General features: G+C 34.6%; 1 protein-coding gene across 1 annotated transcript in view; it reads right to left on the bottom strand.

Annotated features, from left to right (window-relative positions):
• The window catches only part of LOC123670744 (protein unc-13 homolog B), a 637,597-nt gene that overhangs the window by 444,653 nt on the left and 168,856 nt on the right, over positions 1–24,088 (bottom strand). The window contains exons 6-7 of the mRNA XM_045604288.1: positions 3,617–3,733; positions 1,444–1,694 (exon numbers count right to left, since the gene is read on the bottom strand). Of these exons, the coding sequence (XP_045460244.1) occupies positions 1,444–1,694; positions 3,617–3,733 (368 nt within the window). The remainder of the gene's footprint in view (positions 1–1,443; positions 1,695–3,616; positions 3,734–24,088) is intronic.

Here is a 24,088-nt window from a genome sequence, read left to right as displayed (position 1 = left end):
TTTATATCATCATTCACGTGTTTGATTGATCAGAGTAATGACTTTTCGACTGATTTAAAAAAAATTTACAAAATTAGATGAAATGGATTTAAAAACAATCGACGAAATAACCCTTGAATGTGAATTCAGAATGGGGAAGAAGGAATTATCAAGAATTGTCGATTCAAAATTTAGTTTAATATCTTCTTCTTCTTCTTCTTCAGCCCCTGTCCATCCATTGTCGGATATAGGCCTCTTCCAGGTTTCTCCATGCCACACGATCTGTTGCCAACCTCATCCACTGTCCTCCTGCTACTGTTCTGACGTCATCGATCCATCTCTTTTTAGGTCGGTTTAATATCTGTACTTTCTAAATATAAGGAGCAGTTATTCCTTAACATATTATGCAAAATATTTTGTATTCACCAGTATCGACGGCCACGCTGAAATGAACTCATTTTATCCTCAAGAGACTGAAAGCGTATTTGAGGAGCAAATGGGAATTGAGTGAATGACTGAGCTCCTTCTGTTGAAATTTTATTATAATTTTGAATTCGATATTGAGAAATTATCAGATATACCAGGAACATCTGGCAAAAAAAACGAATTTATATTTGAAAGTATTTATTTTGCAAAACTGGCAAAACTTGCGAGAAGGACATCAAGGTTAACACCTGATGATCATAAGCCATTCTGAAGACTTGGAAAATATAAGGCAGTGGTCCAACGATTGGAGTGGGATAATAGAAAAACCCTCTGAGGAAACACTCCGAGTCTTGCACTGGCAGAGGAATTTGTGGAACTTTCACCAACTCATACCAGGAAGCTCCTGAAGCTACCACGATATGAGCTTCGGGTAATGGTGAAACTGCTGATAGGCTATTGTCGGTGCAAATACCATTTGAACAGCATGAGAAAGTCAGCAGATGAGATCTGGAGGCTCTGTGGAAAGGAGGTAGAAACAGCCGAACACGTAGTATGCCAATGTTCAGGGCTGACTGACCTAAGAACCACTCACATGGGAAAGTCAGTTCTGAATAGTTACGTAATGGTAAAGCTCTCATGGATGTCGGCTGTTTCGTTAACAGTAACGACGGCCTCCTTGGTTTTGTATGAATAGGAAGTCTTAAAAACAAAAGATCAATTTGGTCGCAGTTCCCGGAAGGCTAACTGAACCGCAGCGACCGCGATCGAGTGACCTAAGAACTACTTACATAAAAAAGTCAATTCTCAAATAATAGCCAAAGCTTTCAAGGATGATGTCGGTTTCGTTAACAGTATCGACAACCTCCCTGGGTTTGTATGATAACTTAAGGTTATGAACAAAACATCAATTTGGTCGCAGTTCCCTGGAGGCTAACAGAGCCGCAACGACCCCGATTCAGTGTATAATACTCAAAAAGGTAGCAATGATGATTGCTATCCATCTTCTCCGAGTTGACACTTGCAGAACATTCGACCTACCTGCTTCCTCGATATCGACCCCGGACTGAGATGGTGCTGATGCTTCGCCGGCGGCTGAGGCAGGTGGTGCTGGTGCTGGTGGTTGACTCCATCTTCCCTTTCGTAGGAATTCTCCCGGGACGTTTCGAGCGACCGTTGCGGCGTGCTCATCTGGTGCGCAGCCGCGCGGAACTGGGATGCTGACGAATTGGCGTGTTGACCTACGGGATAATTCAAATCCGACGTGTAATCGCTATCTTCTGAGTAACCCGCTGAAATGTCATTGTCAAAATCATTACTACATGCTGAAAAGACGAGAATGTGATTAAATATTCGATAGGCGGTAAGGGGGGTTCGGTAAAGAGACATTTAGCACACAGAAAAGTGAACGGTGAACGTGCAACTGTCCACTGTGAGATGTGATTATTTTTTGCAAAACATGCAGGTGGAGCTGTAAAATGTTCGGCGTTTATGAATGGTGCTATCAATGTTTGAGGGTTATGGAAGGATCCAAAAGAAATATGTATTCGCTGTCGAAATTCATAGCCGTATAGTAATCGACAGAAGCACCTATTTCAAGTTAGCAGCGCATCCTCTTTCATTTTAGAGGGAGTAGGGAAATGAAGACAGAGTCTGAATATTGTTACTTCGATTTTTCAATTCACGTGGAGTTCAAGAGTTATCTGTCTTTCAATTCGTTGGCAGTTTTCATTTTGTTAAGTGGTCTCAAGAGTGTTTAAGATGACAAGATAGGTCGACCAAGGTCACGAAGAAAAATCAGGATATCTTTTTGCTCTCCAAAAATCGAACTGCTATTTCGAAGCAACCCATTTTGGGTTACCAATACATTGGTACCATTGTACGAGTTAAATGTAGTTAACGTTTACCTGGTCTAAAAGGAAATATACAGAAAACACTTTGAGTTTAAAGTGATGTTGTATCATATTATTGTATAGAAACCATAAATCACGTTGACAGTTATCGGCTCATATCAATTGCAGTAGAGACTTTCCAAGTATCACCGAAAGTTGGAATTATTTCAATACTCCTAACTTCTAATGATCATTTGATCAGTACATTATTTTTATCTCTCATCCTATGGGCAAATATTGATACATCACTAGGAGGTAACGTGGTGATGTTGCCTCCTAAGCCAAGAGCAGGAATCAGGTCCACTAAGCCTTACCCATGTTATTATTATTGCAAACTCATCTGTTCATAGCCTGCCATATCATTTTGCCCTTGCAATCAGAGCTCCTCTTCAGTATCAAAGAAAGACCAGATACATAGGGCATGTGATAAGGGGTACGAAATATGAGCTTGTTAGGTTGATGATAGAAGAAAAGATACAGGGCAGAAGATCGGTGGGTAGAAGACAAAATTCTTGGCTGAAGGATTTGAGAAGATGGTTTGGTTGCACCTCCACCGACATTTTTAGGGCAGCTGCATCTAGAGTTTTGATTGCCAGATGGATCGCCAACCTTCGTTAGGAGACGGCGTACTAAGAAGAAGAATCAGACCGTTTCAAATGATGTAATCATCGGAATGCAATAAGCGAAAAGTAGTATTGTATCATCAACACTCCTTAACAGGCTTAGTGGATCTGATCCCTACTTTCAAATTAGACGGAAATATCACCACGTGATCTTTCATAATTTTCCCAGAGGAGGAGAGACAAAATTAGTCTGCGGTGTTTTTAGAACGATCTTATACTGATTGTATAAGACAGAAATGTTACAATAATTCGAGTCGAAGGGAAATACCCTTGAAATGAGATCCGGATCTATAGTGGGCCACCCAGTATAATATACCATGCAATTTTCTCCCGAAATGTACATTGACAACACCATTTCATAATAAACTGTGTGATGGAATATTAATGGAGAAATTGTGAAGGATATCATGTGACTAGATGAACAAATCTTCTAATCGAAGAAGCATGATAATGGTGAGATCTGGATTAATATAAAAAATCATTCCATAAAATTTTCCAACTCAATAAGAATGACCTTAATTTGTGCTATGAACATTAAATATGATTATCTTCATATGGTAGTTGCAATGAAAATCAAATTGAAACAAGTGCTCTTAAATAAAAGTGATTACATATCGTAAAACATTCACTTGATTAGTGCTCAAATATTTTTAAGACTGAAATCAAAAAGTTACATTTATCCGCGATTGAGAAACCTACAATGTCCGACGAATTGCATTTGCCTTCTTGCTTGCTCTGCTCTCTGTTCTTGATCCATTATATTGTTCAGCATCTCCAACTTCCTCTGCAGTTCCGAGGCCTCTATATTTTCTGGATCTGAAAAGTATCAGAAAAATATTGAATAGATTAGATTTTGCCATTGTTAATTTATTAAACAGAATGAAAGAACAGTATTTAATATATCGATTAGTTCAAGATTCGAATCCTTTGACAGTCCTTGCTCGGGTTAATATCATATTAGTATCAGCTAAGATATTCTGAGAATTCTGAAGTACATATAAGAGCACTTGGAACGTCAACGTAATTAAATAATTGTAGGTGCGCAATTAAGTTTCCGCTGTTTGTCAACAGATGGCTCTAGCAGTAATTCCTGATCATAGAGAAATATACATAGAAAGAGGAAGTTTTTATATGTTCCCAACATCCATAATTTTACTATATCGTTATGAATGTATATTATATTGAATCAATGAAATATATTTATTTGAGTAATTCTCGATTGAATATGCAATTAAAATATTTGGAATCCAATATTTTTCCTAATTGTCGAATTTATAATAAACACAATATTTATTATTTTCTGTATCTACCTGCTGAAATCCAAGGTATGGCAACTTTTGCTCTCCTAGTGTCGTCGGTTGTTTCACGTCGTTTTGCGCGCTTAAAGTTTGTTTTCAGAATTTCCGATATATTTAGGTATTCATTTCAATACATTTTGAGTTAATATGAAACGTTGATTCACTATGGGACATTAGAAGTGCGTTCTTTGTGGAGAAACTAGCGAATTGAGTGTAATATCGCATCACTGATATGTTTTCATTTCCGCGCGCTTCATGTCAAATTGGATAGTTCATGTTGGGGATAAAATTTGCCTACTGAAAATGACATATGTTCCCTCTATCTACGTTTATTACTCTGAAGACCTGGTCGATTTTGGCATATCCAAAACGTCATGTACCCAGCTTAGACCTATGGTCAATAAACTGTTTTAACACATTAATGATTTTGTTTTGGCGTCCTATATTTTTGGTTTTGAGAATATGTCTGATTTCGTAATAAATACTCGTCATTTGTAGGAAGTGTTGCTGTTCTTCATTCATTCGATAAAAATGGCGGTTGAAGCGCATCGAAAGCTCTGAAAAGGTTGCAGAGATGCTGTTTTAAGTGATTGATTCCTCAGCTTCAAAGACGGTTATTTTGATGTTGACTATCGTCCGCGTGAAGAAAGAGCAAAATTTTCGAAGACATTGAATTGAAAGATTAGCTGGATAAGGATCCGTGCAAAACGCAAGCAGCATTAGGAGTTTCCTGCTGAGCAATCTCCAAGTGACTCCATCCGTTGAAATGATTCAAAAACAAAGAACTTGGATTCCTTATGAATAGAAGCCAAAGGACGTTGAACGTGTTTGTGAACCACTGCTTCAGCGGCAAAAAAGGGGGTTTTCTTCGAAGCGCCGTGACGGCTGATGAAATATAGATCTTTTACAGCAACCCAAAGAAAAGAAAGTCATGGGGACCGCCCGGTCATGCTTCTACGTTGTCGCTCCTACCGAATATTTACGCTGCTAATGTTATGCTGTGTATTTGTTGTGGCCAAATCGGTGTTATTCATAACGTAATGTTGGAATCCAGTTGAACTATTACTATGAAACGGAATCGACTTCAATTTGAGCCAAGCACTGCGCGTAAACCTTTATAATAAACCTTTATAATACAATCAAAGGCACATGACTACCGCATGACAACGATAGGCCTCACATTGCTAAACCCGTTAAAACCTACCTGGTAACTTTTAAATAGAAAATCCTTCCCCAATCGCCGGTCGATGATATGGTCTGGCTCATCAACAGTTCCACTCATATGAAGACATCAAAAAATTGCTTGCTTCATGGATAGCCTCAAAAGAACACTTTTACCGTAACGGTATTCGAGCTCTACCAGAAAGATGGGAACCTCTTGGTCCACATGTCTTTTTACACTTGATGGGTTTACTCTGGCATCTCTATTTTCGTATTTAGTATTATTTCATAGGTAGGCAAATATGCCTCCTAATTAAATGCATGAAGTAAAGTTCCATGTGAGCAGAGAGTTGGCTAAGCAGGAAAATCTGAGAGCTGTACTTCAATTGATTTGGTGCAAAAAATAAATGGATGGTTTCGCTTGTAATGAATGATCAATACAAGATAAAATCAATCAAAAATGAAGAAAACATTAAACCTCTCGTCGAAGCTAAATCTATAGAAAATTAATGAGTGTCTTCACAATACCTTCTAGTCAAAATAATTCATTTGATAAGAACATAAATTCATCATTTCATCAAACAGTAGTTTTCCCATTTTTAGCAGCAAATAATGAGAATTCAATAATATTCACTCAGGAGGAACACACAACTAAACAGAATAATCGATAACATTTTATCCAATCAAACATCATGGAATTATCGGATGTCAACAGGGTACGTTTCGGAAATTGTGCGCTTCATCCCTTAATTCCTATTGATAACCATATTGTTTATTGATCTTGAATTATCTACGTCAGCTCTCATATTCACTATGTCGTTCATGGAAATATGCATCATCTCTGAGATACACCAATTTTTTTATTAATTAACTTGTGATCACTTGTGTATTCTTTAGGTCATCAGCATGATTTTCATTCAAGTGATTGCAGTCAAAGCTGCTTTCCATTTTTACTTTTTTGATAGACCTACATTCATAACAATGTTAGTAAGTTTAATACTTTTATTTATAAATATACTTTCGAGTCCAAACTATCAGAAGTTCTGTCATTGTATTTAGTGAGAGGAGAATGGAAACTTTTGAAAGGGTAAGAAGCTCGTCTGAACGAGAGGGTCATGGCATTCGTCCATCTTGACCTATCCATTTATTTGGGAAATTCTCATTTAATGAAACACCTATTTGTCTCCCTATGTGTGGTGGTGCAACATCATGCTGATACCACATTTTTCGACAATGTTGAGGTCTAACCCATTAATGAAGTCGAAAAAGTTGTGTTAAAATATTACATACAACAAGTTTAGACTGAATGCTAGACAAAGACTCAAGACCAGCTACGGTGTTCAAGCCATAATGAAATATTACATACAAATCTGCCCTTAAACGTTTATAACATATACTGGCATTGAATCCTTGTTGAAAATTTCAGCCCAAACGTTGGCAATAAAACGTTACTGACATCGTCTCGATTTAATGGCATATGAATTTTGCAGTTCCCATAGGTACTCATAATGCTAATTTTTTTTAAGATTTCAGATTTAATTGAGGAGGTTTCGTTTCACTGCGACCTAATGATCTATTGTGCCCCTCATCCAAGCTATTCTCTCCATAACGTGATAATGCTCATTAGGGTTGTTGTTGATACCGTCATTAGTTGAAAAGGTCCCGTCAATCCACATGGCAAACGGAATGAATCAAGAGGAAACACCACCACGTGGCTCTAGTTCAAAACGAAATCAGAGATATTTCTTCTTACATATCAGCGATTTTTATAAGGTTTTTATATAATTTCCTCAAACAATAATCTTCATTGTAGAAAGTAAATATTTTTTATTTTCGAATGAAAAGAGGATTTTCGTTGCTTTTCGTTTTTCGCAGAAGAATTGATTATATGTACAATGTGCAAAGCTCTGATATATTTTCAAAATATTCAGGAAAAACACCTACAAAAATCAATACAAAAAATGTAAATGTATAATTTTGTGAAAAAAAAATCGACCGTCGTACAGTGTTGACCTCTACTTATTTGCTTCGGAAAAAGAAAGGAGATGAAGTGAATGTACAACTTCGTACACCATACAAAGTTTGATCATCGCAGGAGCGCCAAAGGGGAAATTAATGGGTACCAAAGTTTGACTGATACCCGGAAAACCAAGTGCTGGTTATCCCTCTTAATCCGTGCATGTTGTTGAACAAAATTCGAATCGTTGTGAGGCATTGCCAGAATGTAAAACTTGAGTTTGTCTTCGATGGATACGAAATTTGGTGATAAATGAAGGTAAGTAACTGCACGCCGAACACTAATCAGAGAGTTGCCTAGGACAGTTTCTATTGCATTTTTGTCATATTTTACATTGACTTCAGTTGGCCGAATGCCATTTTTCGGAAAAGGATTGTATTCCGATAAATACTGTGGAAACAGATTGGTGTCATTTAGATAATTTCTTCGGTATTCTCGAGTTGCTCTTCTAGAGTTTCCGTCAGAATGACCATATTCGGATAAATATCTGCCTACGCCTGATTTTTTGAAGAAAGCACCGTTATTCAGAACGTACCCAAAATATGAAATGAATTATTGAAATGAAACTAGGTGCTATTACAACTGATATTTTTGTTAGTCGGCTTTCATTTTAATTCATACATAAAAATGAATTATTTCAAATTTTTGTAACTTTTTAAACTTTGGAACAGAAAAAAATGGGACCTTTGTTCATAAGACAAAAAATAAGACTCAGCATTCGCTACTCGAAACCCAACCAACACAAAGAGCCAGTCCTAAGTACTAAGAGTAACAATCGAGCCTGATCTTAAGTTCACATGCCATATAGAAGATATGAAGGGGAAGCTATCCAAATCAATATTTACTGTGAGAACTCAACAACTTGCTTCAGCTACTTTCACAGTATAATCTCCTACGGCATCATCTTCTGGGGTGATAGTCCACATGCTGTGGAGATATTTATTCAGCAAAAACAGGCCAGTAGTGCAGGGCGCCTGGATAGATGCAGAGGTTTGTTCGATAGGAGTCTATACTAACGTTAGCATCTCTCCTGATCCTGGCATGTGTACTCTATGTTCATGATAACCTAGATATTTCTCAGAAGAACAGCTTTCATCATGACTACTCTACCAGACATGCTAACAACCTTGCCCTTCATCATCATAGAGTAGAATCTTCCCAGCTGATCAGCAATGATACAGCACTTCTTCTTCTTCTTCCTCTTCTAGTTCCATCTCCTATCGGAGGTTGGAAACCATCACAATAATGCGGATTTTGTTAACCGCCGCACTAAATAGTTCTGAGCTGCTGCATCCGAACCATTCTCTCAGGTTCTTGAGCCAGGATAATCTGCGTCTACCCACATTTCTTCTTCCTCTTATTCTGCCCTGCATAATGAGCTGCAGCAATCTGTGTCTTCGCCCTCTCATGATATGTCCCAAGTACTACAATTTTCTCCTTTTGATAGTCAACAGCATTCCTGGTTCACTTCCAATTGACGTAGCGTCAACTTTTTATCTCGACAACACAAGAACTTCTTAAGTTTAATAAACGTGCAATCTCGATTCGGGTTTTTATTTCCTAAAGAAATAAAAACCCGAATCGAGATTGCACGTTTGGTCTATATCCGATGTTATCCATGTTCCCAAATACCTGTAGTCGTTAACTCTTTCTATTATCTCGTTTTCAATGACCAGGTGGGAGCTTGCAATTGTCGATTTAGTGATGACCATACATTTAGTTTTCTTTAAATTGATCTTGAGGCCATAGTCATTGCAACGTGCATTGAGACGTTCCATCACGTTCTGTAAATCGCTTTCATTATCTGTCATTATTACTGTGTCGTTTGCAAAACGCAAGTTGTTCAGAATTTCTCCATTTATAGATATGCCCTCTACTGAATCGAACAGCGCTTCTTTGAATATTTATTCGCTATAGATGTTGAAAAGTATACAGCCCTAAAGGTTTATAAAAACTTACCCCAAGGTTTCAGGCAACTAACAAGAACCCTGAAAAGCCATTCAAAGAAGTATCGACTGGAGAAGTCCTTATACTCCATGAATGAATATTTTCTGGATCTGTGATTTATCTGTTCTTTGTTTGCTATTTGTGTTATTGATGTTTCTGTCAGTGTTAATTTCTTTTAATTTGGTTCTACCTCAGATGTTATCTCTCCATGTACTTTCGATCGGTTAAAATAATCTTCCATGTATTTATTAGAAGGATGAATGAATAAATAAATGAACGCATAATGAGCACGACTATCATCTGTCAAGTATTATTAGTTATCGAAAAGTACGTTGTATGTCACTCCCTAGAAACAAAATAGTTCATGGTTTTTCATCTTCCTGCGCTTTTAGAGCTAAGAGTTTCGACCTGCCAAATGAAAATTTCCATCCAGCTACATACCTCCGCTCCATTTCGAAACAATCCCCCGTCACGATGAAGAGTTGAAGAACATAAATATGTATCTCGACCGCATCGCTTTTCGCGTCTCGGCGCTCAAAATACAAAAGATATCCGTCAGTGGCGTCAGTCAGGCACGTGTGTGTTATACATCGCGGATCCGAGGTGTTGTGGAGTAACAAATTATGAACGTTTCCACTTGTGCTAGTTCCCGGGCGTGATATTTTCATTCTCTTGGCATGGTAGCGTGGGGAACATAACTCAAAGGACCACTTTCGAAGGCTTAATTCACCGCTTCGTTGCAGTCTAGCTTTGTTGACTGCTACGTTTCGCATTTCTTTGTCCATTGAATTAGTCGAGAAGTGCTTGGAACGAATTTACTATACGTACCGGGCTGCGAGACTATTAAAGTTCATTTGGCGACCTTTTCGAAAATTTCCTTTGGGGTGAAAATTCGTACTTTCCGGAATTGTTCATATTTTACATATCGATGACGACGAGCGTTCGTCTTCAGGGTCCTATTTCATGAGCAAAGATTTCTTTTAAGCGCGCTTGTATGAAGATAACAGCTGTGTTGAGTTGCTTTCTAATTATATAAAATAAATACTTGGAAGGTGACTTTTTGTGACGATTTTTTATTGACAACTTCGTTCTAACTTAATCTTGTGTCATAATGACAATAACACACTACAAAAAATATAACATGTAAAGTATGAAACAATGAAGTACAGCATGTCCCAACAAGCTGGATATCATTTGGTGTATAAAGGACCAGGCACCTGGTTGTATGAAAAATGACTGGTTAATCTCAAATGTTCTTAACAAACTGCATATACCTAGATGCCTGAAATTCCGAAATAATCGACTACCAACTCGTTCCCGATTACAATTCACTCTCAGTTAGGTTAAGTTAGGTATGTAAAATATACAGGATAGATAAGCCAATGGTGTCGTTTACTGATAATTTCCTCGCAGAATTAATCGAACAACTTTGCTTCTGCCGTTTTGGAATAGATGTCTGTAACGGTAAGTGGTAATCGGTGGTCTGCATCATAAAGTTATTATTGATTAAATATGTCAGCTTACGAGCCAAATTCTGGTCAATTGCGGGAGGTTTCAATTTTCTCCTTTAATATGAATAAATCTGCGGCTGAGGCTCAACGAATACTATCAAATACCCATGGTGATTTTGACGTCGAAGACCAGCATGGTGGAAGAAAGGAGGTTTTAGAAGATGCAGAATTAGAGTCATCAATTGGGTGCCGTACGAGTTGAAGCCGAGAGATGTTGAACGGCGTTTATTTGTTTGTGAACAGCTGCTTGAAAGGCAAAGACGGAAGATATTTCTGCATCGCATTGAAGCTGGAGACGAAAAAATCGTAGTGGCCAGCGATGGACAATACGTTGAATCATAAATTTTCAACCAGTTTTCACAATAAAGCCTCGAATTTCTAAAAAAAAATGGCGGAAGCAAAATTCTACGCCTGTGTATAATTACAATTAATTTTTCACATACATATATGTATTCGACACAAATTTTTTAGGAGATTTTGAACAACTTTCTCTAAAATTTTTCGATTTATATGTATAAACCTATTTATTTTACGAGTAGGTACGTAGGAAGTAGGAGTGAAAAAATATTCGAAAATTTTTCATTGTTTGAGTGTCTGACAAATATTCTTTCTGAAATATTCAACTGAATGGCAACTAAAAGCGCTCTAATAAACTACGTCAATTTCATTTAACACTGAGGGAAAAATTTTAAAATTAATTTTGTAGATTTTTGTGGATATCGTTTATTTTTAGTCGGTCCTCTCGGAAACGCTACATTCTATGAAAAAAATTCAAGAGACCTTTTTTAGTGAAACTATTGATTTCAGAAATGGAATAATTTTCTCCAAATAAAAGACGGTGATGTAGATTTTGAATAGGGAAAGGATCATTGCATCCCTATATCTACATCATTAGATAATTTGGCACTTACCTGATCGAAACATTAAATTATCTAGACTTCAATACCTAAAGATTAAAACAATGAATGTAATAACACTAGAGTTTAAATTAAAACAATTCCTCTTTTCCAAATTCAAAACTCTGTATCTATAGAAGGAAGTTTGTTAGGATATATGTTTATATGAACTTGCTTCATCAAAAAAGTTGTTTTATCCGACGCCAAACTAATTGAACGAAAATCTGGCCACCCTGTATATAGGTTCGAACATATCTATCAAAATATTTCAGAGAAAATTTTTCAGAATCTCCCAAAAAATGTGTTTCGAACACATATTTGTGCAAGAGTTTGAACGAAATTATAATCAAACGTAAATACTTCGAAGAAATCATCAGTAGACGACACCTGATCCATCCTGTATATTTTATTGACCTATCTGCCGAGTGAACTTTCACCGTGACGATCGAGGTGGTGATTTTAGGCATATAGATTTATGTAGTTCATAAGAAATACATATATAATAGATATTTGAGTTTAATTTGGTAGATTTTAACATCATCAACATTAACAACACAAAATATCTGAAGATGAATGAAATTCCACCGCTCAGATTATTGGAAATCTCCCTGTAAATCTTCTGTATGTGCAATAATTATTTTCCTCTGAAGAGGACTTTAATCATCTGTATATGAACAATCGATGCATACTGGATTTGGTTTTTACAGGGTGCCTGCGAATAAATGCGAAGGACTTCACGACATGATTACTCAATGAAAACTAACAAAAGTAGATATTTTTCGAAATCGATCCCCTCCCCGTTTTTGAGTCCTTCGCTTTCATTGATAGACACCCTGTATATTCGAAAAAGTTTCTTGATAATGACCATTTGAAGTTTTAGAAACATTATTTTTAGCACCCTATTTAATCTGAATCATTGAATTTACAGCAGTAATGCAATGAGGAAATTTGATCAACATCAAGAGTTCTACCACATATAAAAAATTCAAACAAATTCACTGAAAGCATAAAAATATTTTTGACTCTTTTTCTTTCCTTGTAACAAAATCTCAATATTTCAAATAATGGCCGAGGAATGAAGCAAATATGGTAAACATCATCACATTTCCATCAAACAACCATTCCACATGCACTTTATATTTCATCTTTTTCAACACAGATGTGCTTTGAGATCGAGAAAAGTTATTCGGAAGAGAGGAATAAAAAGTAAATAAGGACGAAGAAAATAGTTCGGGATTTTTGATAGTAAGATAAAGAAGATAGCGAAGTGAAGAGAAGTGCTATTGTGCACACATCTAACTGTAGCTTTACCTATGTGCAATTCAACTTCATCTCTTTTACTGTCGATTGCAACTGTTGAATCAAGTAGTTCCCTCCACCCAGTGGGTGGATCGTAGGGTCCTGAAGAGTAAAATTATAAATAATGAATCCTTTCTCTGATAGAAATAATCTTTCACACTGAACACTGAATTATCATGTATTCAAGTTACAATATAATAATAAAAAATGGCCGAATAAAATAAAATATTGTTCTGAGTAAATTATTGATTTCGTTGTTTTATGGCCTCTTAGAACTCTTTCTTTCATCATTGTTGGATATTTCCTTGGAAATTTACCAATATGATACTAAAAATATGAAATATTTTCATACTTTCCTATATTATCAGAGAAAATCTCTACTGACAATCACAAATAATATTGGATTCAGATAGCAATAACCAAAAATCGATATACATTGAGAAAGCAGAAAAGTACCACATTCCTGATTAAACCAATTCGAATTATAATGCATGATCAATATTCAACAACGATACTGTTATGATTGGCGCCCCACGTGGGGCGCCGATTGTTATGATTTCGTTTTCTGAAATTGTTCATTTTATGTTGATTATTTATTTTTAGAATTTCTAGAATTTGAAAGAAATAATAAATAATCGATATCGGATACGTACCATTAATTTTTCGATATATTCTCGATATGAGGTGTAGTAAATTACATAAGGATTGTTTTTTGTTTGAATTATTGTGTCTCGATAACTAGGCCGTTGACATTTGATACAATGGTCAAAATCATCATTCATGGAATACATGACTAATGATTCCGACAAAATCCTAAGAGAATATTTATAAATGATAATAACAAAGATAGTTTTGGCGTCTTTTTGGGCGTTCATCGATAATAATTCCGTATCATATTGTTTTATCAACAAAAAAACAAAAAAAAAGTGATGGATTTTATCTCATACCCAATCTCTTATCTCATAATGAAATTTGGCACCCAAATCGTAAAATAACAGTCTTATATTTCGTATCAATACAACACCCTTTTTCGGGGTATTATTATATTTTCCCGGTAGGTTTTTGACAACTCTCTGAGTAAGTTCTATTGGTTTGATTTAACTCAGAATGGAGAAGTGTTATGATCCGTTACACCTAATAATCACCACTAATATTGTTGCGGAAGTGCAAGAAAACAATTGGACCCAAAAACTATCATCTTCTTTTTAATGTTCTTTATTTCAAACCACTATCCATTGATATAGTTCGTATCGTCTCTGAAGATGTATAGTTATATTTGGATGCACAGTCCTTCAGATAATAGAAAATAATTTCAAGGTTGGACATAATAACATTTCTTTTATATAGATTATAGGTGCATCATACACTGCCTAACGCTATCTTCAGCAAAACCATCCAGTTAAATTTTTGATCGATACTTTTTTGATTAACGGAATCATCAACCATGTATCCGCTATTAACAAAAAGTGATATTGAAGAATAAGTGATTTTTGTTAATTCACTTATAATATTTGTATGCCATTAAATGATTAAATAGGTACTATTCTAATCTTTTAGAGTGTCATTATGTTAGACACGCACTTGGCATGCGGTACAGATTCGAGATCCTCCAAATGTTGCATATTTGTTGTTCTGAAAATTGTCTTCAGAGAGCTGTTTCTAATTCAAATCGAAATAAAAAATTCTGAACAAACTGAATTCAATTTAAAATGATCATGTTTTCACAGAGCCACTGCCAATACATTTCATAATTTGATTGCTTGCATTGGTCGATATTTGGCGCGCGCTCCTACTATCGAATTCAGCATTCGTATGTGGAACCCAACTCAAACTATGGCTCTCTATTTAAGTTCGCTACTACCAGACCTAACGGTTTGACGAGAAAACAGAAGAACAGCCATCAAATTGAGAAGTCTATTGATCATTTAGAAATAGATCCACCTCATCAATAGCGTAAAAGAACACTGAAAGCTACTTTAAATGCATTTAATTTTTATATACTTATATATATATATATATATATATATATATATATATATATATATATATATATATATATATATATATATATAAATGCTGAAAGTCAATGATTTTTCAGAAAGAAGGACTCTATGAGGATAGGCTGATATAATACCGCGATTACTTATTTTGAAGTTGAGAAAATAAGATCTATACCTAATTTTCCTATGAAGATATGAAGGAATTCCTGTTATGATTATGCGATGACAAAGAACTAACGCTGAGAGTCTAGTTTCTAGTTTCTTGCAGTTTATGACTTATTCTGTCGAACCTCCTTAGGTATTCCATAAATGAATCTCAAACAAGAATTTTCTATTTTTTGGAACCTATCCATCGATTTCAGGTCGAAGCAGGCAAAATAACACCAATGATTAGAAAAAGTGACCGTTCTTTGGAAAGAGATCTTCTGTGGGGATACAATAGACGCAAGCTTTCAATCGATTTTTGTACACAAGAGGCAACATGTGTTCTAAACCGAAAGTTATTATCCATAAAAAGTCCCAGATTTTTTGCACCACTCTGTATCGGAATCAGCTCGTTCCTCAGTTTAAATTGAGCACTTTCGCTTGACAAGTTGCATATACTGTCATTTGAAAAAAATTGCCCTAGGTATGCCATATTCGGCATCATCTCCTCGAAAACTGCAATATAGCTGTGAATCGTCTGCGTAAAAGTGCAGTACGCACCGTAGAGCGGTGTGACTTTACACCACTTTTTATAGTTTTCTTGGTGTAACTTTTTCGTTTTTTTGTGAAATGAGTCCTGTGCAAAGTATGTTTCATTTGAACATTTTAGTTGTCGACTGATGTGGATAGAATCAAATGAAAAGGTGCACACTTCTTTTTTTTTATTTTTAAAAATTAGGCAAAGTGACCATCATATTGGTGCGAGTTTGCCAATGCCTTAAAAATGGGTTTTTTTGGCAATTTAATCTCTAATCGCCAGCACTCTGCTGGCGGTATCTGTTAATGCACTAATGCCTCCGGGTCCGCCCATATCATTTTGTTAATTTTTTCCAAAGAGTTCTTCTGAGAATGTTGTACACTTCGGAAGCTGTCTGTATTGAAATGTTTTCATTTCAAACTGCATTGATTGCTCGGATTTGTGTTCTTTCCGTATAATGCCTCAAAATAAAACAGGTGAAACAAATTTTTTATGTGGCAATAGAAAAATGGCACAATAGAAAAATTTCCCGAAATGTCGAAATCCTCTCAAACAAATGTTTTCAATTTTTTTTAAAGTGACGTTTAATGAATGTAAAGTGAGCTGCTGAATATATTTCAATGTACCGTTCGCCATATTTTCTGCACAACATATAACATACCGTAGCACACCATTCAAAGTACGCCAGACGACTGCGACGGTTGCAACATGTGGGTATATAGTGTGGTTAGAGGATTTGATTGTTGATTTTTGTAATATTGCCAACTTTACGAAAACAAAGTGAAACTTAAAATATTAGGTAGTTCGGCAAAGTAGCCTCCGTTTACAAAGTCACACCGCTCTACCGTAGCTCAAAAACCTTTGTATGTAATAGGTGTAAAGCACGAAAAGTGAAGGTCCTAATATAGATCCCTGGGTACACCAACCAAAACTATTAAAGTATCGGAAATCCTGTCATCACATTTCACCTGCTGATTTCTCTGAAACAGAAAACTCTCAATAGGAGCTCATGCACTCAATGAGAAACCTGTGAAATCCACAATCGCGAACAAAATTTTATGAACCAAGAAATCAAAAGCCTTCGAGTAATCCAATAATATCAGAACAGTAATAAGCCCTAGATTCACCAAATACGAAGTCATCGATTGACAGGCACCATATGATGCCAAATATAGGTCCGATCAGGCTTATATTTTACCCCAGAGAACTGGATTCAGCCCTCGAGTGGTTAAAGAAGCAAATAAAACTCCATTCGACGCGAATTTCATCTTACTCGATACAGAAAAACTTGAGACCCGAAGATATCAATTAAGCAGCTTAGGTCATCTAGAAAAGATTGAAGGCAATAACGAAAGGAAAGAAGATCAGTTGAAGTAGTTCGGGTTTCAAAGCCAACACTTCAGTGTTCAACAAGTGCACCGAGTAGTGGAACAAATCACGGATGGCCTCAATCGCAAACAAGTAACTGAGGCTGCGTACTTGGATGAAGCCAAAGCGTATGATAAAGTATGGCACAAAGGATTGATATACAAACGATTTTACATTCACCATGGTTGAACTTGTAGCCTCTTATCTATATGCTAGCAAGTTCAGAGCCAAATTTGACGGAGGACTGACTTCAGAAAAGGGCTTCTCAGCCGGAGTCCCGCAAATATTTCTGCTGTCTTCATAACTCTTCACAGTTTATGTGTCCGATATGCAGGAAACGGAGAAAACCTCCATGGTATTGTATGACGACGATTTCACCATTCTTCCAGTGGTTTCCCAAAATGACAACAAAATATCTGCAAGAATCCATATCAGGACTTTAATCCCGGTTCACAACATGGAGAATTGATATAAATCAAATAATTTGACAACTATTGTGTCTAATCCTTCACAATAATATATCTATATGATATATTTCTGTCTTGGAATGATATTCCAATTTTAAATGACAAATTTAATAATCAACCAAAAGAAAAATTCAAAATTACTAAAAATGTATCAATTAAGTAAACGGTTAACTAATTAAACAACTACATCAACATAAAGACAGACGTACGTTTCGGAATTTTTGTATTTAATAATACAATTTTTCTTCATCAGTGCCTTATAGTTCAACGAAAATTATTAAATTTGCAAACTCACCACGTGTAAAATATTCAATCAAACTGCAAGCTAGAAACTACAGACTAACTAAACGTATTATTTACTCTATTGAGGATTCATAGATAAACATTACTGAAGGTAGTCATAGATTTCTCTCTTGTTATTTTTTGGAATATATATACAAATCGACATTTAACATTGAATAAACACTTTCAGGAATTTTAAATTTATCAATTGGTTGGTAATGACTCTCTAATCAATAAATGATTACATCAAATTATAAAAGTTTAATGAGTCTACTTGATGAAGGATATTTAATATAAATCAAATAATTTGACAACTATTGTGTCTAATCCTTCACAATAATATATCTATATGATATATTTCTGTCTTGGAATGATATTCCAATTTTAAATGACAAATTTAATAATCAACCAAAAGAAAAATTCAAAATTACTAAAAATGTATCAATTAAGTAATTGATTTATATTAAATATCCTTCATCAAGTAGACTCATTAAACTTTTATAATTTGATGTAATCATTTATTGATTAGAGAGTCATTACCAACCAATTGATAAATTTAAAATTCCTGAAAGTGTTTATTCAATGTTAAATGTCGATTTGTATATATATTCCAAAAAATAACAAGAGAGAAATCTATGACTACCTTCAGTAATGTTTATCTATGAATCCTCAATAGAGTAAATAATACGTTTAGTTAGTCTGTAGTTTCTAGCTTGCAGTTTGATTGAATATTTTACACGTGGTGAGTTTGCAAATTTAATAATTTTCGTTGAACTATAAGGCACTGATGAAGAAAAATTGTATTATTAAATACAAAAATTCCGAAACGTACGTCTGTCTTTATGTTGATGTAGTTGTTTAATTAGTTAACCGTTTACTTAATTGATACATTTTTAGTAATTTTGAATTTTTCTTTTGGTTGATTATTAAATTTGTCATTTAAAATTGGAATATCATTCCAAGACAGAAATATATCATATAGATATATTATTGTGAAGGATTAGACACAATAGTTGTCAAATTATTTGATTTATATTAAATATCCTTCATCAAGTAGACTCATTAAACTTTTATAATTTGATGTAATCATTTATTGATTAGAGAGTCATTACCAACCAATTGATAAATTTAAAATTCCTGAAAGTGTTTATTCAATGTTAAATGTCGATTTGTATATATATTCCAAAAAATAACAAGAGAGAAATCTATGACTACCTTCAGTAATGTTTATCTATGAATCCTCAATAGAGTAAATAATACGTTTAGTTAGTCTGTAGTTTCTAGCTTGCAGTTTGATTGAATATTTTACACGTGGTGAGTTTGCAAATTTAATAATTTTCGTTGAACTATAAGGCACTGATGAAGAAAAATTGTATTATTAAATACAAAAATTCCGAAACGTACGTCTGTCTTTATGTTGATGTAGTTGTTTAATTAGTTAACCGTTTACTTAATTGATACATTTTTAGTAATTTTGAATTTTTCTTTTGGTTGATTATTAAATTTGTCATTTAAAATTGGAATATCATTCCAAGACAGAAATATATCATATAGATATATTATTGTGAAGGATTAGACACAATAGTTGTCAAATTATTTGATTTATATTAAATATCCTTCATCAAGTAGACTCATTAAACTTTTATAATTTGATGTAATCATTTATTGATTAGAGAGTCATTACCAACCAATTGATAAATTTAAAATTCCTGAAAGTGTTTATTCAATGTTAAATGTCGATTTGTATATATATTCCAAAAAATAACAAGAGAGAAATCTATGACTACCTTCAGTAATGTTTATCTATGAATCCTCAATAGAGTAAATAATACGTTTAGTTAGTCTGTAGTTTCTAGCTTGCAGTTTGATTGAATATTTTACACGTGGTGAGTTTGCAAATTTAATAATTTTCGTTGAACTATAAGGCACTGATGAAGAAAAATTGTATTATTAAATACAAAAATTCCGAAACGTACGTCTGTCTTTATGTTGATGTAGTTGTTTAATTAGTTAACCGTTTACTTAATTGATACATTTTTAGTAATTTTGAATTTTTCTTTTGGTTGATTATTAAATTTGTCATTTAAAATTGGAATATCATTCCAAGACAGAAATATATCATATAGATATATTATTGTGAAGGATTAGACACAATAGTTGTCAAATTATTTGATTTATATTAAATATCCTTCATCAAGTAGACTCATTAAACTTTTATAATTTGATGTAATCATTTATTGATTAGAGAGTCATTACCAACCAATTGATAAATTTAAAATTCCTGAAAGTGTTTATTCAATGTTAAATGTCGATTTGTATATATATTCCAAAAAATAACAAGAGAGAAATCTATGACTACCTTCAGTAATGTTTATCTATGAATCCTCAATAGAGTAAATAATACGTTTAGTTAGTCTGTAGTTTCTAGCTTGCAGTTTGATTGAATATTTTACACGTGGTGAGTTTGCAAATTTAATAATTTTCGTTGAACTATAAGGCACTGATGAAGAAAAATTGTATTATTAAATACAAAAATTCCGAAACGTACGTCTGTCTTTATGTTGATGTAGTTGTTTAATTAGTTAACCGTTTACTTAATTGATACATTTTTAGTAATTTTGAATTTTTCTTTTGGTTGATTATTAAATTTGTCATTTAAAATTGGAATATCATTCCAAGACAGAAATATATCATATAGATATATTATTGTGAAGGATTAGACACAATAGTTGTCAAATTATTTGATTTATATTAAATATCCTTCATCAAGTAGACTCATTAAACTTTTATAATGGAGAATTGAAGTGAACCCTGAGAATAGCGATGCTGTTCTCTTCAACAGAAAGAAAAATGATCTCCATGGACATGTAATGTTTAGTAGTAGGATCGAATGAAAAAACCAGGCAAACTATCTGGAAGTGATATTTGACAAGAAGATCACTATAAACAATAAGTTACATAAGCTGTGACTAACAACTTAACTGCAAAAGAGTTTAAAGTTCAATGTATCTTGGACAATTGAAAATTATTGAACAAAATGAACTTGTAATCTGCTGTAGTATCACTGGAAACTTGGACAAACACTGTATGTGATTTCAGTTTGAGTCTAGTATATTCTGAATGACTGTGCAAAATCATCTATTAATACGTAGTTCAAGGCGATCGATTCAGATAGGAAAATATCTATGCTGAATTAAGGAATAGTGAAAGCTTTTATTGTTCTGTTGGAAGTATAAATGAGACCGAATTGTCTAAGATACTTCTGAAAAGTGTCTATTTGAAAGATATGTAACTCTGGCGAAGAGTATCTGATATTACTAACTAATTACTATTTCTTGAAAGAAATATCTACTTATCGAAGGTAAGGTACTTTATCAAATGCATTTTACAGTTCTTCCCTACATAAAATAAATACAGGGGAGAATTTATATCATATGTAATCTCCTGAAGGATTTCTTGGTGTTGTACATCTAATAAATTTATGTGGTGGTTAAGTGATTCTATAATATCAGATAACTCAGTAGGTATTTAAGAGTATCCTTGCTTTTTGGTATACCGAACACTTTCTGGTATCTGGGGTACTTTTATCCTTTTGACCTGGCAGTTCCGTTTGTAGAGTTTTTGGGTTACCAGCTACTAGTCCCATCTCAAATATGAGAAACTAGGATTCAGTTACTTGGACACTTTAATGTCCTTCAACTGAGAAACTCCCAGACAGCTCTGAAAATAGATATAATGAGCCATCTTTCATTATAATGGAACTTGCAATGTTCTTCGCCCATACTAGTTGATTATCAACAAGTTCACAAGAGAAACGTTGACAATAAAGATGATCTGCCTCTGCATAACAAAAAAAAAACCTTTATAGCCCTTCATTCGTGTATCCAATATGGCTGGAAGATACAATCAATTCGAAATGGAAGTCAATCTACAATTTATCGGAGTTTTATTACAGCATCCTCAGGATCGTACGCTCTATAGATAAATTGGCAATAAATGGCACATACGTAAAACGCTCCTTAACTACCAGTCCGTCCGTTGCTTTTATTGTTCCTTGCGAACGCAGTGAAGTGGAGAAAGCATCCAGTAATAAAAACATGTCGAGTATTCTATATCAATCTCATCGACACCTTTTGTACGCCTTCTCGAAGACTTGAGTGTGACACTTTGATTACTTTAATACGAGGGTAACTATTTATGTATTGAGAATACAAAAAATATACAAGCTAATTTGGTGCAAAATATTTTTACTGCTTTTCAAAATAATCGCCTCTAAGATCTGCATATGATTGAACCATCATTCGAAATATTTTTTCCAGTCAGAAGATGTTAGTTTTATAGACCTCAACCGCTTCTTCGGACAATGAAAATCGTGTTCCACGAAGTTTATTTTTAATTACTGGAAAGAGGAAGAAGTCATTTGGTGCCAAGTTTCTCTCAATTTACTGAAAATTTCAGTGAAACAAATGATTGCATACCACCCTGAATTGACAGTCTTTTGATTTTCAAGACCCACAATTGCAACAGGACCAGTTTTCGTTGAGAAAGACGCCACCATTTGCTTCTTAACGCTTCGAGAACGAACAACTTTTGTTGGCTTTACTTCACATTAAAACACCCAAACTGCCGACTTGCCTTTTCTTTCTTGGATGCACCACAGATATATTTAGAAATCATTATACGGTACCAATCGACACTAGCAATTTTTTGAGCATCTTTCAACAAATATGGAATCCAACTTGCACAGAGCTACCGAACACACAAAATCTTATTTATGTTAGTCATACTAATGCCTGAACATCTCTCTATTTTCTGATGTCACATGAGGATCTTCTTCAATTAGTTTTCGCACAGCTTCATGACTAGCACAATGACTGATTTTGGAGACCTTCATTAACTTCATCCATCAGCGAACAACGTCCACGTTTGAATTCATTTAACCAGCGATATACAGTGGTGCTTCATCGCCAAAAGTTGAATTCAGTTGATAGATGCATATTTCTTAAGTCAGACTACGTCGAAAGTCATAATTTTCATAGTCATATCAGTGTTGCCAATTTTCAATATATAAATAGTAGCCTCCGTATATTCAGTTATATTAGAACCGTTTTACGATTACATCTACACATATCATCATCAAAAGTCTTGGCCCCCAAAGTTTCTCTAGAAATAAACAATCTATATTCTGGTATTTGAGTATTTTCCTCTGTTTCAACTGCAATATATTTGATAAAAAAATCCCTGTTTGTATCTCTTTGCTCTATGCAGGATGAGACAAAATAGTAAAAATAAAATAAAAACTATATTTATCGATTATTTATTTTCGATTGTTTATAGTTATTCCACAACTGAATTCAAACTCGATAGTCCGTTTTACCACCTCTTCTTTCAATCAACTGCCCAATACGCCTAGGCATCCCACGAATCAAATCATCAATGAAATTTTCAGGCATATAGTTCCATTCTTCCTGAAGGGCATTGAGTGATTAGAAAGTGAAGATTCCACATTGTCATATTACATTCAACAAGTTGAGAGATGAGAGGGTTCAAGGTGGTCAGGACTTTTAACGATGTGTATATTTTGTTCATTGAAAACATTATTATTTTTAACCGAAAATGATCTCAAATCATAACAATCAACTCTGATGACCAATTCGTAACATTTAATTCGTTCTGTGACCTAATTTGACTATTCAGAATTCTAAGATTAATCCTTTATTTCAATTTTGATTCAGTATCCTCAATTAAATCTGATGGTTTGGATGTGAGTTCTCCTCGAGATTCTGAAGTCATTATTCCAAAGACCTGTCGAATAATCCCATCGACAAGAATTGTTTCTGTTGAATGTTTGTTGGAAAATATAAAGGGAAGAAGTATTCTAGTGCCTTCGAATCACATGCAATTTTTAGGGCATTAATAATTATAATGGCCCCAAAATGATCCCCTGAGGCATCCCATATCTCACAAGTTTGCGAATAATAAACATTCAACCAATTCGAGTATACTAGATTCTCTCTTCCGAATATTTGTTCATTTAATATTTGTCATTCAACGAGGTAATCTGAATAAACATGTCAAAGTTACCGACTATCTCACATCACATCACCCCTGCGTACGGCAAACTTCTCTTATACAAACGCCTTATGGAGCTTCCGTAAGTTCTTCATTAGTTGTTGGTTCGAACCTCCATTACGCTGCAATTGTCTGCAGGAGCCCGGTTCCCACCTCCTTGTTTATGCTGGA

This window comes from Harmonia axyridis, chromosome 1 (assembly GCF_914767665.1).
Source record: "Harmonia axyridis chromosome 1, icHarAxyr1.1, whole genome shotgun sequence".
Classification (NCBI taxonomy): Eukaryota; Metazoa; Arthropoda; class Insecta; order Coleoptera; family Coccinellidae; genus Harmonia; species Harmonia axyridis.
The sequence above is the reverse complement of the archived record's forward strand: the minus strand, read 5'-3'. Positions and strand labels throughout refer to the sequence as shown.